This window comes from Delphinapterus leucas, chromosome 1 (assembly GCF_059928025.1).
Source record: "Delphinapterus leucas isolate spDelLeu-1000000601 "Yukka" chromosome 1, BTC_Dleu_Yukka2, whole genome shotgun sequence".
Lineage (NCBI taxonomy): Eukaryota > Metazoa > Chordata > Mammalia > Artiodactyla > Monodontidae > Delphinapterus > Delphinapterus leucas.
The window spans coordinates 110005456-110020616 of NC_143129.1; the positions used below are offsets into that span (position 1 = coordinate 110005456).

A 15161-nucleotide genomic window follows, 5' to 3' on the forward strand; every position below is an offset into this window, starting at 1 on the left:
CCTGTGGGGACTGAGTTCATCTTTCAGATGCAGTGAGTTATTTTGCTTGTCTTTGTGTATATATGTATTCACATATACTATCGTTCTTGTAACATTTCCATGGGAGATTAGAGTATTGCTTTTGTACTGGCTCACGTTCAAGTTTGTGCGTGTTTCTATTTGGAGGGTAGCATCTCAGAGCTTTCCTCTTGGACGTGTGTAAACATGTAGGGCCTTAAGAACAGAAGGCACTTTCAATCCTTTATTCCTTATATTTCAACAGGAATAAAAATTAAAAGCAGAGGATGATCATCATGAATGTTTTGAGAAAAATTGTTGAATATATTTTAATTCATTTTATTGGACAGAGTGATATGGTTGTGGATACAAAATTAAAACATCAAAGAATTTTTTTTTTCCTCCAAGAATTTTTAAATGGATTTGTGTTTCTTGAGTGCACTACTGGCAGAGACCACAATCACATGGCTCATGAATATGTAGCTTTGCAAATTATGACTGTAGGTTCATGGGCATGGAAGTTATTATTTCTTTAAAACAAACTTTGAAAAAAAATTGAGTCATGATATATGGTTAGTAGAAAAACATGTTTCAGATCACATTTCATATCACGAGACTTTGGAGGAACTAGGCAAGCACAGTCCTCCCAGGAATTGGGGTAGGGAGAACGTGTGATTTTCCTCTTTCAGAATGTAGGGTCCCATCCTCATTTGGGAGGTAAATATTTCAAGACTGTTCCAGCACTTTATGTAAGTTTGTTTTTGCTGGACTTGGTGCACAAAATACATCAAAGCATAATCTCCTCAATGCCTTTCTGTGTGGGCACTGTTACGAGTTCTCAGGCCAATCTGCATAGATCCTACTTATACATAAACCTAAGCTCTAAAGAAATGCCTATTCTACTTTACCGTAAGTCTTTTTTTCCCCCTAGAGTTGAACTAGCAGATTCTTGGCATGGCAGGTGTTTCTGAAATGCCCATGTGTTTTTCTTTGTTTTATTTGTTTTCCTTGTTTTGCTCTTCCTGTTCTCCTAGGCAGGCATCTCCAGAAAGAGATGTGTCAGTGCAAGAGTCAAGAAAAAGGAATAGGAATAGTACAGGTTGGGGGTAGGGCAGGACAGAAGAGGGAGAGGAGCTGATCCTGACTGTGCAAGTGTTGAACTTTCAGCAATGCCAAAGTCATGTAAATGTGCGAAGTTGCGTGTGCGAGTTAAAGCAGCCTCACGGAGCTGTAACCTGAATAGCAGGCGCTCACCCAAGCGATAACTCAGGCTCTCAATGGACCACAGCCCAGCTTTTGGGCGTGCACGCGTGCATGCGTGTGTGTGTGTGTGTGTGTGTGTGTGTGTGTGTGAGAGAGAGTGAGAGAGAGAGAGGGCGGGGGGGAGAGAGAGAGAGAGAGCTTGATTCCTGGAACAGATTTTCCTCTGAGATTTCAGCAAGCATTTCTTTATCATTGGGGAGCTATGGCTCCTCATTTCACAGGGCCCATTTCTATCTTTTTAGATATAGAAGAAGATGACTCCAAAAATGACTTGGCTTTACTCTCACCCTCTTAGCTTTTTTTTTAACCAGTGCAGGGGAGAAAATTCTTGCTTGTTCTCCAAGTAATCCTCTTCACGCTTTACAAAGACTGGAATTTACATAATATTTTTATCTATGGCAGAGCAGTGATCCTCAAGTATGCCTGGGAATCAAGGGATAGTGGGCGGAGGATTATAATGCAGTTGCCTGACCCTACATTCCCACCCCACCCTGGAACCTGCATTTTAACATACTTTTGTCTGTGATACACTGATCTGAGGATCACACTTCAGGAAGCAGTGAGATTTCTTCTTAACACTGGTTTTACTACGCCTTCAAAATCTGGTGTGTATTTTACAGTTATGACACAGGTCAATTTAACTAGCAACATTTGAAGCTCTCAATGGCCAGTGGCTACTTTACTGGGGCAGCCATAGAGCCAGGAGAGCCTGCCCTGAGCCCCTGGCAGGCACATGAGTGACCATGGCACTCATTCCCCTTTCTCCACTGCTCCTGAGTATGGCCTCAGAATTCTTCCCAGCACAGAACTTTAGGTAGCCACTGCCAATTAATGGGACCTCAGGATTCATTCATTCATTTAACACTTATTGAGTGTCTTTTCTATACCCAACACTGCGCTTGGGATATGCCCATAAACAAAGCAGGCTAAAATCCCAGCCTCTGAAGGAGCTTACATTCTAGTGGGAGGAGATGGGCTATAAGCATAATGTATAAGTAAATTACACGGTAGTTTAGAAGCTGGCTATATTGTACTCTAATCTAGAAATAAGAACATGTAAAGCAGGTGTGAGGGAGTCAGAGTGCTAGAGTGGGGGCTGCCGGGTGGTTGGATTGTAATTTTAAATAGGCTCCATCGAGAAGGTAACATGTGAGTGCACATGAAGGAGATGAGGGGAAACTTCAGAGGAAACTCAGTTGCCACCCGTGCAATTACGTGCGGCCTGCATTTTCATCTGGGAGCGTGGACGAGGCGGGAGGAGGTGGGTAGGACTAGGTGAGGCCTTACAATCTGACATTATCCTCAGCAAAGATTCTCTCTCCCTCCTCACTAAAGACCACACCAGCTTGGGGGAGGCCGCAGAGTGACTGTGAGGCAACCGCCAGGCCTCTGAGTCAGCTGATGTGCTGAGATAAGTGCTAAGACGAAGAGCCTCAGTTCCAGGAAAATGGTGTCTGCACCCATTAGCCGGCATTTGGTTCCCTTCCCTGAGGCTTGGGAGATCAATCTTGAGGCTTCAGTGGGTCTGCTTAGGACTTTAAGAGTTAAAGCTTAAACGCAGGTGTGGAAACAAAAGGGCTGGTTGCCTCTTTTGCTTGTTTCTTGCTCTTTTGGACAAGGTTGTTGAATCTGATCCAGAAAAAATAATAAACTTGGCTCTTGTTGCCTAGCCGTAAGTTCTTGTAATAAAACTCCCAGCACTGGCAGAGAGAGTAATGTTCTGCTTTTTTAAAAAGTCTGGTAGCATAACCAGAATGTAAAATACAAATGCTGTGCGTGGTTTCAGTAGGGAAGAGCAGTCGGGAGAAAGGGTGGCTAAGTGCATTTTGAAGCCTGGGGCTTGTTGGACAGTCAGGTGCTTCACGTTTGCCCCTTCAATGGACGCTTGCTAAGTAAGATTCAGAATTCTCAGGGCTCAGGGCTCTGTTTGTTCCCACAGGAAGATGCTTGTCATGTCAGGGAATGTCAGAGGACTGGGTTTTAATTAGCAAACAGGAGGAAAGTTTAGTGGATTCTGCGGGGAGACATGGAACTACTAAATGATTTGATAATTGGTTTTTAGGTGGAGCTGTTAGGTGAAAAATCAAATACTAGCTTTAAAGCCTGGCCGAAAGATCATTTCTGGGCAGTGAGGGAAGTAAGTGTTGTGAAAATGAAGAAATTATGACATAGCCTTTCCTGTAAGTAACACCATTGAACTTTCATTGAACAAGCAATTACTGAGTCCCTGCTTTGTGCCCAGCACCTTGCCAGGCCAGGAGATTCAGAACGAACTAGGCACTCTCTTGGCCTTCAAGTGCTTGTCAAGTGGGGTGGCAGGTTTGCTGGTAGATAGTAGCAGTTCATGCGAGAGAAGGGCTGGGCTAGTGGTGTGCACAAGGCACGGAGGGTAGCTCCATCCTGAGGAAAGAAAGGGAGTTGGGAGGTTTTACAGAGAAAGTGAAAACCTGTGGAGGACAGGAGCAGTTACCAGGTGAGCAAGCCGGGTGGGGAACAGGATGTAAAAAGACCCAGGAGATGTGAAGCAGCATGATGTGTTCTGCCATTGTGAGTGGTTCCATATGGCAAGTACTTGGGGGAGTGGTGGGAAGTGTGGCAGGCAGAGGCCCTCTCTGGTCCCGTGCCAGTTCAGGTGCTTAGATGCTATCCTGCCTCATCATGTGTTTACTTTGTAGAAAGATCGCCTTGGTCACAGTATGGGTGAGGGATGGAGAGAGACAGGATTGGCAGCTTGGACAGCAGGAGGTTACTGTAATGGTTGAGATACTAGGTTGGTTGAGACATAAGGGCCGGAAGTGTGGTGGTAGCAGCACAAGGACCTACAAATAAGGTGGAAGATGGGGGAGGGAATGAATTGCCTTGGAAAGTTTCTGCCACTTTATCCAAATATAAAACCCTTGCTCTTCAGGGAGATCAGCTCAGTGCTTTGTGACCACCTAGAGGGGTGGGATAGGGAGGGTGGGGGGGAGACGCAAGAGGGAGGGGATATGGGGATATATGTATACATATAGCTGATTCACTTTGTTATACAGCAGAAGCTAACACACCATTGTAAAGCAATTATACTCCAATAAAGATGCTTTATAAAAAAAACAAAAAAACCCTTGTTCTTTAACACTTTTTTAAAGCAATTCCATATTCAGTCATGTAGTTATTATCCTTGCAATAGTGATTGTAACCACTTCTCCTATTAGAAAAATACTATTTTTCCTTCTATTTCTTGTTTTTTGTTATTCTCTTTATATCTCTGCTCTTCCACAAACTTTAACCCAAGCCGGACTCCAGTAAGAACAGACACCACACCAGGAAGATAAGGCAGGGACTGGAGTGCTGACTGGTATAGGAGTGGTGATACTGACGTGTCATGTCTTTATTTCCAGAGGGCTCTTAACAGGTTCTAGCATGACGTCCTTACAGACGAGATGAGGATAATTCCGTTGGGTTACTTTGTAGTTGGCGAACAACCAGGGCAAGTGCTGTTTAATGGGCTTGGGTCAGCGTGGGAGCGTGCCTGTAAGTCACAGACCTCAGCCTTGTCTGGTTCAGCTTCTCAGGGATTTAGATGAATGTGTAGATGGCGCACACACGAAATTTAGAGATTTTTGACAGCTAACAGAATGAGGATTTTTATGTGGTCTCTACAGAGTTGAAATACGGGTCTAAAGAGTTTGATTTATATTACAGAAGTGCTGGTGTAAGGGAAGGATGTAAGGGAAGGTGTAAGGGAAAGATGTAAGGGAAGGTGTAAGGGAAGATGTAAGGGAAGGATGTAAGGGAAGGTGTAAGGGAAGGATGTAAGGGAAGGTGTAAGGGAAGGTGTAAGGGAAGGATGTAAGGGAAGATGTAAGGGAAGGTGTAAGGGAAGGATGTAAGGGAAGGTGTAAGGGAAGGATGTAAGGGAAGGATGTAAGGGAAAGTGTAAGGGAAAGTGTAAGGGAAGGATGTAAGGGAAGGTGTAAGGGAAGGTTGTAAGGGAAGGTGTAAGGGAAGGTTGTAAGGGAAGGTGTAAGGGAAGGATGTAAGGGAAGGATGTAAGGGAAAGTGTAAGGGAAAGTGTAAGGGAAGGATGTAAGGGAAGGTGTAAGGGAAGGTTGTAAGGGAAGGTGTAAGGGAAGGATGTAAGGGAAGGATGTAAGGGAAGGTGTAAGGGAAGGATGTAAGGGAAGGATGTAAGGGAAGGTGTAAGGGAAGGATGTAAGGGAAGGTGTAAGGGAAGGTGTAAGGGAAGGATGTAAGGGAAGGTGTAAGGGAAGGTATAAGGGAAGGATGTAAGGGAAGGATGTAAGGGAAGGTGTAAGGGAAGGATGTAAGGGAAGGTGTAAGGGAAGGTGTAAGGGAAGGAGTCTCAAGCTGATAAAATAAAGACCTGGGGCTTTAGGTATCGTCGTGCCCACCTCAACCTCCACCTCCCTGGTGTGAGCTGCTGTTCTTTCTTCCCTGGATTATTCCAGAAGTCTACTACTGGTCTCCTGCTCCTTGTCTCCCTTCAGTCTAGCCTGGCCCTTTAGCCAGAGTGATCCTGTTAAAACATCTGTTAGATGTTTTCATGAACTCTCAGTGGTGGCCCATCTCACCCAGACTGAACACCACAGTCCTTAGCAACAGTCTGTAAGGTCCTTTGGGACCTACTGGTCTCCTCTGTGATCTCTGACCTCTCCTCCTACTCATCTACCCCTCACCCCTGTGCTCCAGCCACACCAGCCTCCTTGCTGTCCCTTCCCCACACCAGACCTGTACCCTCACCGCTGCCTCCACCCGAGAACTCTTTCCCTGAGGTCCACGTGCCCGGCTCTTTCATCTCCTTCAGGTCTTCACCTGCTCAGTGACTTTCTCAGTTAGACTTGTCCCATCACAACACTTTATAGTGCCCCCTCCTCTTCTCTCAATTTATATCATTCCTTCACACTTATTAACATATATTTTCATCATTTATATTTTGTTCCTCTGACTTCCTTACTAGACTGTAGGCTTCACAAAACAGGAAACTTTGTCTGTTGCCCTCTCCAGTATATCCCCAGCACCTAGAAAGGTGCCTGACACTCAATAAATATTTGTTGGATGTATGGTTAAAGCATAAATTAATGGTTATGAGATAATAGTAGGGTTCAGCTGATATAAAAGCTGATGTGATCTTGGGCCTCATGCAGTGTTCACATAGATATAGAAAGATATTTATTGTAAAGAATTGGCTCACATGATTATGGAGGCTAGCAAGTTCAAATTCTGCAGAGCCAGTGTCCCAGTTTGAGTCCGAAGGGCAGCAGGCTGCTGTAGAACCAGGAAGAGCTGATGCCCAGTTCAAAGGCCGTCAGCAGGAGAATTCTCTCTTACTCAGGGGAAGGGTCTGCCTTTAGTTCTATTTAGGCCTTCGACTGATTGGGTGAGGCCCATACCCATTAGGAAGGGCAATCTGTTTTAGTTAGTCTACTGATCTAAATGTTAATCTCATCCAAAAACACCCTCACAGAAATACTCACAATAATGTTTGACCAAGTATCTGGTACCCTGTAGCCCAGTCACATTGACACCTAAAACTAACCTTCACAGTACTCTCATCAGACCACACCCAAAACCCTAGGTTTTGTTCTGGGCACCACATACCAGAGACTATGCTGATGAAGCTCTGACAACATTGGTGTCTGGGGAGGAGTTGGGGGGAGTTGGGACTGTTGCCCTGAAGAAGTGAAGTCGTGCCTGGGGTTGAGTGATGACTTCAAACATTTGAAGGCATACCTCATGGAAGAAAGAGGAAGGAATTCTTTGGTCTGGAAGGCCTACCTCAGACAAGTGGATGGAGGGCAAATCTTACAGGTAGAAAGTAGGAAGAGAACTCTTCTGCCTTGGGAGCTACCCAGGTCTTCTTTCTGGAAGGGTTCAGGCAGTGGCCAGCTGTAAGCGGGAGTCCGAAGTGTCCTGTGCTGGTCTGCCCTGGGTGCTGCTTCTCTGACCTTGGGTAGGCCTTTAGCTTCTCGGATGTTTCCTCCTCTCCACCGTGGAAATCAGACTAGCCTACCTCACAGGTCATCCTGAGGATCAGGTGGAAATAACAACACCTTGTAAAACTCGTTGGGGGTTGGGGTCAGAGTGAGAGAACTGGTGGTCAGAAGGGGCACCGACTAACCCCTTGTCGCGGCAGAAAATTTCCACTGACCCGCAGTCAGGGACGCTTCCCTGCCCCTGGCAGCTTTGCTTTCTTCTCACTGGAATGTGCCTGAGGAGTGGCAGTTGACTCCTTTTCCAAATTCCTCAGCCCTGAGTGTATGATCTGTGCTGCTGCTGGCCCTGGGGGAGACGGACGTGCGAAGTGCATGGCGCATGGAGGGAGCTTCCCCTTTCGAGGAGTCAGCTACACGGTGGCGTCCCTTTTAATTACTTCAGGATACGTTCCCGAGTTGCTCCCCATTTCTACTCTTATTTACACTGTTCACATTCTTGCCTCTGGAATGCACCAGGGTGATCTATCCCACCTTCCACTCTGAAGAAATGTACTCTCTGCATAACGTATTTATAGCCCAAGTGTTTTATTTTATGGCTGTAACATGAATGAGAAAAAAAGAGCAGAACATCCAGGGATGCTTGCCTAAACATTCAGAACTGTGCTGGCAGTGGGACAAAGGCCTTTGGACTGTTGTGGGTTTCTTCGGTGACAGGCTTAATAAAAACGACTTTTTAGCACAAGTGCTTTTCAGTGAAAAGAAGATTTTACTACAGTGCTTAAGTCAGAAAATCAGATAAACATTGTTTGAAGTTCACTGTTGAGGAGTAGCTAAGCTTCAGAGGATTTATGCATAGGTTGGCATGGTTATCGTTGGCAGGTAGTTGGTTCAGGAGCTTTTTCTTATGCAGGTGATGTCAAAACAAGGTCAGGGCTTCCCTGGTGGCTCAGTGGTTGAGAGTCCGCCTGCCGATGCAGGGGACACAGGTTCGTGCCCCGGTCCAGGAAGATCCCACATGCCGCGGAGCGGCTGCGCCCATGAGCCATGGCCGCTGAGCCTGTGCGTCCGGAGCCTGTGCTCTGCAACGGGAGAGGCCACAACAGTGAGAGGCCTGCATACCGCAAAAAAAAAAAAAAAAAAAAAAGAAACACAAGGTCAAAACTAAATGGTCCCCACTGGTTTTGCTTATAACTGGCATTGGGACATGTAGCAAGTGTCATTACTACACTTGGTAGCACTTCATGGTGCCTGATACATAGTAAGTGTACAGTAAATGGTGACTGTTGTCAGTGGTCATAGTTTACGCTCAGCTTATTAATGATTAGTTCCGGGTTTCCCAAGCCAATACAAACCAGAAAGGTTCTATTATTCTTTATTAAGTACTAAACAGCCCAATTTCTAGGATAGAAAGAGCTGTCAATTTGGGGATCCAGTTTGGGGATCCAGTAGATGTTCGAGTGGCAGTAACGTTCGGTCAGTCCAAAGTGTAAACCAGGATTTCTCAGTCATGGCGCTATTGACATTTCAGATAATTATTTGTTATGGGGGCTGTCCTGTGCACTGTAGGATGTTTAGCAGCATCCCTGGCCTCTATTCACTAGATGCCAGTAGCTCCTCCCTCCCAGTTGTGACAATCAAAAATGTTTCCAGGCATTGCCAAATGTTCCCTGGGGGGCAGAATCACCCCTGGTTAAGAACCACTGGTGTAGAGGAAACTGTGAGATGCATGTTGGGCTTTTCAAACTGTGGATCACGCAGTACCCATTAAGGCTAGGCTTCTCAACTGTAGCTGAACATTGGAATCACCCAGGGAGCTTTTTTTTTTTGCGGTACGCGGGCCTCTCACTGCTGTGGCCTCTCCCGTTGCAGAGCACAGGCTCCGGACGCACAGGCTCAGCGGCCATGGCTCACAGGCCCAGCCGCTCTGCGGCATGTGGGATCTTCCCGGACCGGGGCACGAACCCGCGTCCCCTGCATCGGCAGGCGGACTCTCAACCACTGCGCCACCAGGGAAGCCCCCCAGGGAGCTTTACAAAATCCTGATGCCTGGCTCCCACCCCCAAGTTCTAATCCGGGCTATGGCCTGGGCCTCAGGATTTTTAGAAACTCTTCAGATGCTTCTAGGTTTCAGCCAAGAGGGCGACTACAGCATGAGTAGGTGATGGAATCAATTTGGTGAAGTGCTTCTTTGCTAGCATTTAAAAAGTATATGTATATATAGTTGGAGAGAAATATTAATGCCTAGCATAATAGGGTAAGTACTGTTTTGTATGTGTGTGGAGGCTGAAAACATTGCTGGCAAGGGTAGAGCCCTAAGCAAAACCCCTGCCCTCAACCTGCTGTTAGTCTGGCTGTAACCACTTCAGAAACTGCTTGCTTTTTGTTAATGATAGTTAATGTGAAAACATTTTTTATTGAGGTATAATTGACATATAGCATGATATTAGTTTCAGGTGTTCAACATAGTCTTCAATATTTGTATATATTTTAAAATGATCACCACAATAAGTCTAGTTAACATCTGTCACCATATGTACAGAATTTTTTTTCTTGTGGTGAGAACTTTTAAGATCTATTGTCTTTAGCAACTTTCAAATATGCGATACCGTGTTACTAACTATAGTCACTAAGCTGTACATTACATCCCCATGACTTATTTAGTTTATAAGTTGAAGTTTGTACCTTTTGACCCCTTCGCCCATTTCACTCACCCCCTACCTCCCACCTCTGGCAACCACCAATCTCTTCGCAGTTATCTGTGAATTTGGTTTTTTGTTTTGATTTTAGACTCCACGTATAAATGAGATCATATGGCATTTGGCTTTGTCTGACTTACTTCACTTAGCATAATGCTCTTGAGGTCCATCCATGTTGTTGCAAATGGCAAGATTTTATTCTTTTTTATGGCTGAAAATATTCCATTGTGTATATATACCACATCTTTATTCATTCATCCATGGGCACTTAGGTTGTTTCCATATCTTGGCTGTTGTAAATAATGCTGCAGGGTGCATATATCTTTTCAAGCTAGTGTTTTCATTTTCTTCGGATAAATACTCAGAAGTGGAATTGCTGGATCGTATGGTAGTTCTGTTGTTAATGTGAAATTTAATACAAAACATTTAGAGTTCTGTGGCTTGGGAATTTTTGAGCCTTTTTGCTCACATTTTGAGGTTCCAATGACACTGATAAAATCAGTTATAAATGCTAGCCAATAAAGATGACATGCATATTTTCACCAGCAGCTAAATTTAATTATAGTACAGCAACAAGATGATAATTTTCCCTCTTTGTGTGTGTTAATTATATATACCATGATATGCTAGGTCAGCAATGGTCTAAATACATCCAGCAAAAAATGTGGGACTTGCATAAATCATCCCAAAAGTTTTATGAGGATCAGTCTAACAGCCTCTTGACTTCATTATCTATGGGAATTTGGGGGTCTTACAAAATAAACTGTAATACACATTCATCTCACTACGAGGAAGTAGTATATAAAGTGGTAGAAGACAGGCCAGCTCTGGCCATTTTTTATCTCAGCGCTCAGGAAACATTAAACCAAAGGGACTCTTGTTGTGTTCCTGTGGTGGTGACGCTGATGGCAGAGGCTGCAACTGTGGAAGACTCAGGTGTCAAGTTCAGGTGCTAGCAGGCCTTTGGGATCACTTGCACTGATCCAGAAGCCCATTACAAGCCTATGAAAATGCTCACCAAGGCTTCCTATTTAACTTGAAACTCATTACTTGAAAGGTTGGCCTTCAATTTAGGTATCTGGAAAATAGTGATAAGTCTCATGATTCCTCACAATGCACTCTCTCATCACAAAGTTCTTTAAAAATTCAAAAGGACATCCTGCCGTTTGTAGTTTTGTCTTTACCTGGAAGAAGGTAGGCTTGTGATTGTTTCTTGAATCAGCTGCTGAAAAAAGATGATGTGCCTCTATAACAAAGGGAAGAGGTTGGATTGACAAATATCCATTAATGGTCTCATTAGTTCTTTCACTAATTATGATTCAGCTCTGGGTGACTGCACCACATTAAATATGCAATGCTATTTCTTCTAGGTGTCTGAGGGTTCTGTGGTCCATTTTTCATCAGGAAACTTCTCCTTGTCAGCAGAAACAGAGGAAAGAAGCTTCCCGCATGGAAATGAGCATCTGTTAAATTGGGCCCGAAAGGAATATGGAGCAGTTACTTCATTCACTGAACTCAAGATAGCAAGAAACATTTATATTAAAGTGGGGGAAGGTAAATTTTATGTGGCGTCAATTACCGACTGATTTATGACAGTCAGTTTTTTTTCTTTTCTGAGACCAGGTGGTTAGGGCAGGGAATTATAGAATTACAGATTGTTGGAGCTGGCAGGGACCTGAGGGATCACTGGGGCCTACTCACCACCACATCCCCTCCTTCCCTTTTTCCTTCTGAGGAAACAGACCCGGTAATGGGGGAGAAGTGGGGAGTAGCCTGGTTGAGAGAGGAGAAGGTTGTTGTGCAGAAATTTAGAAGACACCCATGCACAGAAGTCAGAAGAAGTGAGTGGAGGCCGAGAAGCTGAGGTGTGGGAAAGGAGGGAATACCTGATGGAATGCACGAAGAGTTAGCAGGATGGGTCAACGGTTAGAGCTTCCTCCCACTTATAATTCTGTAGACATTTGAAGCCAATGTCAGCTTTATGGCCTCGAGACATCAGTTAAGTTTTGGACAATAGCAGAGGAAAAGTGTTTGAAAATATTTTTTAATACTAATGCCTGTTACAAGGACAAATTATTGGAGAAAGGAACTGTTTAGCCTTGATAAGAAATTGCCCATTTTAATTTCCTTGCCTTTGCAGAGGGATATAAATATCTGGTGACTCAACTTTGAAAGCATATTATTTCTTAAATAACTTTTTTATCATTATTTTTAGTTGAGGAGCTCCCGAATAAGTTACTGGAAATAACAACTCTTGTGAGTGGGTCCTTGTTACAGTCAGGTGATTGTGTGAAAATGGCATTTCAGGTCCTTAGGGTCCATCTGCTTTCTTTTGAAGCCTACAGCAATTGTCACCTCTTCCACAGGCAGCGTGGCAGCACAAGTGAATTATCGAATGCTAGTTCCCAGCCCTCTTTTGGATCTGGGATGTTTAATATAGATGCAGGAAGAGGTGGACACTGAAGTTGAGTGTGTGCTCTGTGCAGAGGCCATATCAGGTGCCTTCACATGCACCCCACTTAACCCTGCCAGTAATCCTAGGAGAAAACCGTTATTTCCACCATTTTGCAGAGGGGTTGGTAGAGGGTTAACCTAACTTGCTCATATCCACATTACTAGCAAGTGACAAAACTAGAACTCAAACTCAGGTTTCCTGACCTTTGAGTCTAATGCTTATTTCCTGATGCTGCATTTTAAGTCTTAGCCAAATAAGTGTAACCTAAACATGAAAGTAGGTTACCTGGATGGGCAGACTTGTTTAGTTGAGTAGAGGGAGGAAGAGTTTTAGATGAGAACTGGGTTCAAAAAGTTGAAGTTTGTTACTAAACTGTCATGGTATTCAGGCAGCTAAGCATAGAGGTCAAGTCCTATTGGGACAAAACAAAAAGTCTCTTTTAATAAATGTTCTAAGCCCTGACCAACAGTCTCTATTTCTGAAGCAGAATTCTGGTGCATATTGATTGAATATTGATTACCCCCCTGGAATTTGTTAGAATAACAATATGTGTTATGGTAACATGTAGAATGTTGGGCTCCTTTCTCTTTCTGGTGCATGAGCTTCTGTGTACAGGAGTGAGGGGTTCCATGACTTCCCCAAGGCTGCACACTGGATCAGGGAAGAACTTTAAGGACCTGGTGTCCCACCCAGTAAAAACTGTTTAACTCCTTGGCGACACCTTTGGAGCCCCTGAAACTTGACTCCAGCCACCAGTTGGGTATAAGTCACTGGCCCATACCATGGAGAGGAGCAGCTGGGAGAGTGAGGGTCCTTGGTTAGGTTGGTGGACCACAGGCGATGTTGTCTATCACCATGGATTGGACTCTGCTGAACAAACCTCATCCACTGGTTTCCCAGAACCTGACCTGTCTCTACCCAACTGAGTCGGGAATCCTAGGCCATGAGCCTCCTCTTGTTCTTTCCCCAGTGGTTCTCAAAGTGTGGTCCCCACCCCAGCAGCATCCTTATCACCTGGGAACTTATAGAAATGCTGGTTCTTGGGCCCACCCCAGACCAAGTGAATTGAAAACCCTGGGGTCCAGCCATCTGTGTTTTAGCAAGCATTCTAGGTGATTCTGTTGCTTGCTAACGTTTGAGAACTACTGCTCTAACCTATATGCTTAGAGTGGAAGAACTGAGGGCTTTCGGTTCTTATCCTAGCTGGTCTCATTACCTGTGAGGCTTCAAGCAACACTCTGATTTACCTACCACCGGAGCCTCAGTTTCTATAGCGGCAGCATGAGGTGTTTACATTACCTCCCAGGTTCTTAGAGTATATTATTCTAGCTCTCAAAGTGGTTTGTCAATCCTTTCCTAAAATACAAATAAGCATGTGACCTCCCCCCTCCCCCAAACTTGCCAGGTTTCTACCCGGGGATTCCCCTTTGTGGTTTCCTTTCTGCTTGGCAGTTGGTGTAAGTTTTGATGCCAGGCATGCGGAAGGTCATTTGGGGGGAAAAAAAGAAACCACACACATGCATGCACGCACAACAAAAAGTGATCAGCTTATTCACCTTAGTGACAATGGCAACTGGGACTTAAGCCCTTAACAACATCAACTTTTAAACAATTAAACCTTTCCTGGTGGCTGTGGAGGGTCACAATGTGGGTGAGTGTTTTGTTATTTGTCTCAAATCTCACACCATTGTTGATTCAGGAAACCTATGCCATGTGCCTACTCTGTTATGTGCCAGGTGCACCCCAGGCACACCTATGAACTGGGTATACGGGCTAGAGTCCCAGGAGGGTCCTAGTCTCTTGAGCTCCAGACTGACCTGTCTCTGGCCCATACATCCACCCTCTGACTCTTGATTAAGTTTCAGCCTTGCCACCCCAATATCATCTTCTGTCCTGTGACCTGGGGGAGGCATCCGCAGGGCTGCAGCTGCAGGGTGTGCGTTCCTCATCTGCTCATCTGGCAACACCCTCAGCAGATGTGGAGCGGAGGCTGCTCCAGCGGCCTGAGTCGGCAGAGCCCTGGCCTCTTCTCTCTGAGGGGGTCTTTAGGGAAGAATACAGAATGCAGAGCCAACACTTTCTTGAAGCGAGCCTCCGAGCAGGGGCCTCGTGAACTCCTCTGGTCCCCTCTGTTCTAGGGGTGGCACTGGGGGTGCCATGGTGCACGGAGCCAGGATGCCACAATGTATGTTGTGAGCTTCAGTAGAGGGGAGGTTGCACAGTTGGGCAGGTAGGGGAGGGCACTGTCAACCCAATCTTGGGAACTCCCGGGCTGATTCCTCACTCCTAAGTGAGACTTGCATATGAATCTGAACCCTGGCATGCTGTCCATTAAATGAAAAAGGCAGAAGTCTGTTTCATTAGAGTGCCAGGGCTCTGATTAATTACCCCTTCTGAATAAAGCTTGCTACACCTAGAACTTCCTTGACATTGGTCCCAGCTGTCACACTGCCAGCAGTTTCAAGTCCTGTTTAAACATTTAAACCACTAAATGGAAATCCCGTCAGCCATGGTGCTGTGTAAGCAGCATGTACCGTTGGGGGAGTATCTTCAGACTGTTAGTAATTGCATCACTTTCCCCGGTGGAGGTGATGAACAGCCCTCAGCACAATCAGATAATGTTAATGAAAGCTCCTTATAAACTGTAAAGTGCCATGTAAACATTCGCTGTCTGTGTCAAGATTATGGGAAAGAGTAGAGGTCTGCTCTCACTGTTTCCCTCAAACTGTTACCTTCAGCTTTTAGAGTATAAATTGCTTTGAGGGATAAATATGAAGAAATGATTAATTCTACACCATGCGCCAGAGAATTAGT

The 15161-nt window shown here is 45.0% G+C and overlaps 1 protein-coding gene across 13 annotated transcripts in view; it reads left to right on the forward strand.

Moving 5' to 3' along the window:
• The window catches only part of TGFBR3 (transforming growth factor beta receptor 3), a 207769-nt gene that overhangs the window by 144487 nt on the left and 48121 nt on the right, over positions 1–15161 (forward strand). For 11 of the 13 annotated variants that reach the window (XM_089919731.1, XM_089919757.1, XM_089919748.1 and 8 more), the window contains one exon: positions 11263–11446. The exons of the other annotated variants lie outside the window; for them this stretch is intronic. In XM_089919731.1, the coding sequence (XP_089775857.1) occupies positions 11263–11446 (184 nt within the window). The remainder of the gene's footprint in view (positions 1–11262; positions 11447–15161) is intronic. 13 annotated transcript variants of the gene reach the window in all.